This window comes from Penaeus monodon, unplaced genomic scaffold (assembly GCF_015228065.2).
Source record: "Penaeus monodon isolate SGIC_2016 unplaced genomic scaffold, NSTDA_Pmon_1 PmonScaffold_8102, whole genome shotgun sequence".
NCBI classification, from domain to species: domain Eukaryota; kingdom Metazoa; phylum Arthropoda; class Malacostraca; order Decapoda; family Penaeidae; genus Penaeus; species Penaeus monodon.
In genome coordinates, this window is record NW_023663330.1 from 13,884 (window position 1) to 15,065 (window position 1,182).

At 56.1% G+C, this 1,182-nt stretch overlaps 1 protein-coding gene across 1 annotated transcript; it reads right to left on the reverse strand.

The window, feature by feature from the left end:
- Positions 1 to 757: 757 nt before the first annotated feature.
- LOC119571811 (NADPH-dependent 7-cyano-7-deazaguanine reductase-like) lies at positions 758 to 1,171 on the reverse strand. Its single transcript, XM_037918937.1, has one exon. The coding sequence runs from the start codon at positions 1,169 to 1,171 to the stop codon at positions 758 to 760; it is 414 nt and encodes a 137-aa protein (XP_037774865.1).
- Between the last annotated feature and the right edge of the window lie 11 nt (positions 1,172 to 1,182).

Sequence of the window (1,182 nt, forward strand, 5' to 3'; positions counted from 1 at the left end):
GATCGTGCGCACACCCTACCCACAACGGAAAGGGAGCAATGATTCTGCAGGAGTACGAACTTCGCTCAGTGGTTTGAGCAATCAACAACTTCGCGAACTCAGCGCCCGCGATGTGATTGAGTGCTTTTCAGCACGCCCGAGACGACGATCACGGCAGTTGGATGAGGCGCTGGGCGTGGCAGACCTCGACCGAATCACTCGACGAGATCATCGATGAGTTGCTCGTCGAGGAAAACCCACACCGGGTTCACAAATACCTACAGGCCTTCACGAAGCGAAGTCCGCTCCATCGTTTCGATCATCGCATGATTAGTCTCCTCGACCACACGACCGAGAAATTACGCTGGTGTGCACACTATGCGCTTGCGACATGTTCGGATGAGCGAGTGCGCGAAATCGCTTTACAGCGCTTTCACACCTAACACATCGAATGGGGAGCTCTGAGGCTGCTGCAATCGACTTATCAGCCGGGCGATCACGAGCACATCGAATCGGCACTCTTCATTCCTGATGACACAGAAACGATTCACGATATTGGATTCAGCCTGCTTGATGTGTTTTTAGCAGCAGACAACACCGGAATCACTCGGATCGATGCTCTATATCTACGAGCATGGCCCGTGCATGAACTGCCGTCGACACGCGATACAAGTCATGCAAAAAACCGGGGTGCTGCCCGATTGGGTGAAGCACGAAGCACAGTTTTGACGCGGACGAGGGCATTCGTGAACTGATCACGGCGCGAATCACTCCCCGACTAAGCAACTGTCACCGCCCCAGAAAATGCCCCGGCACATTCCCGAAGTCCCGCGCGGATCACGGAGCGGATCCCGCCTCGGCCCTTCCAGTTCGTTTCGATCTGCAGCCATTGTGGGTCGATCGCTTTGACCAGGTCGTCGCGGATGGTGTTGGTGACCGCTTCGAAGTAGATGCCCTCGTTGCGGAAGGAGTGGTAGTAGAGCTTGAGGGACTTGAGCTCGATGCAGACGCCGCCGGTGCTGCCGGGCTTGGGCATGTACCGGAGGGTGATCACGCCGAAGTCCGGGTGCCCGGTGACGGGGCAGACACTGGTGAACTCCTCGGCGATGTGCTCTGATACCAAACGGCGCATTTTGGACGGGGTCGGGAAAAACCCTTCAAAAATTTTTTGTTGGATCGGGCACTTAGCCATTGGGCCCCGAA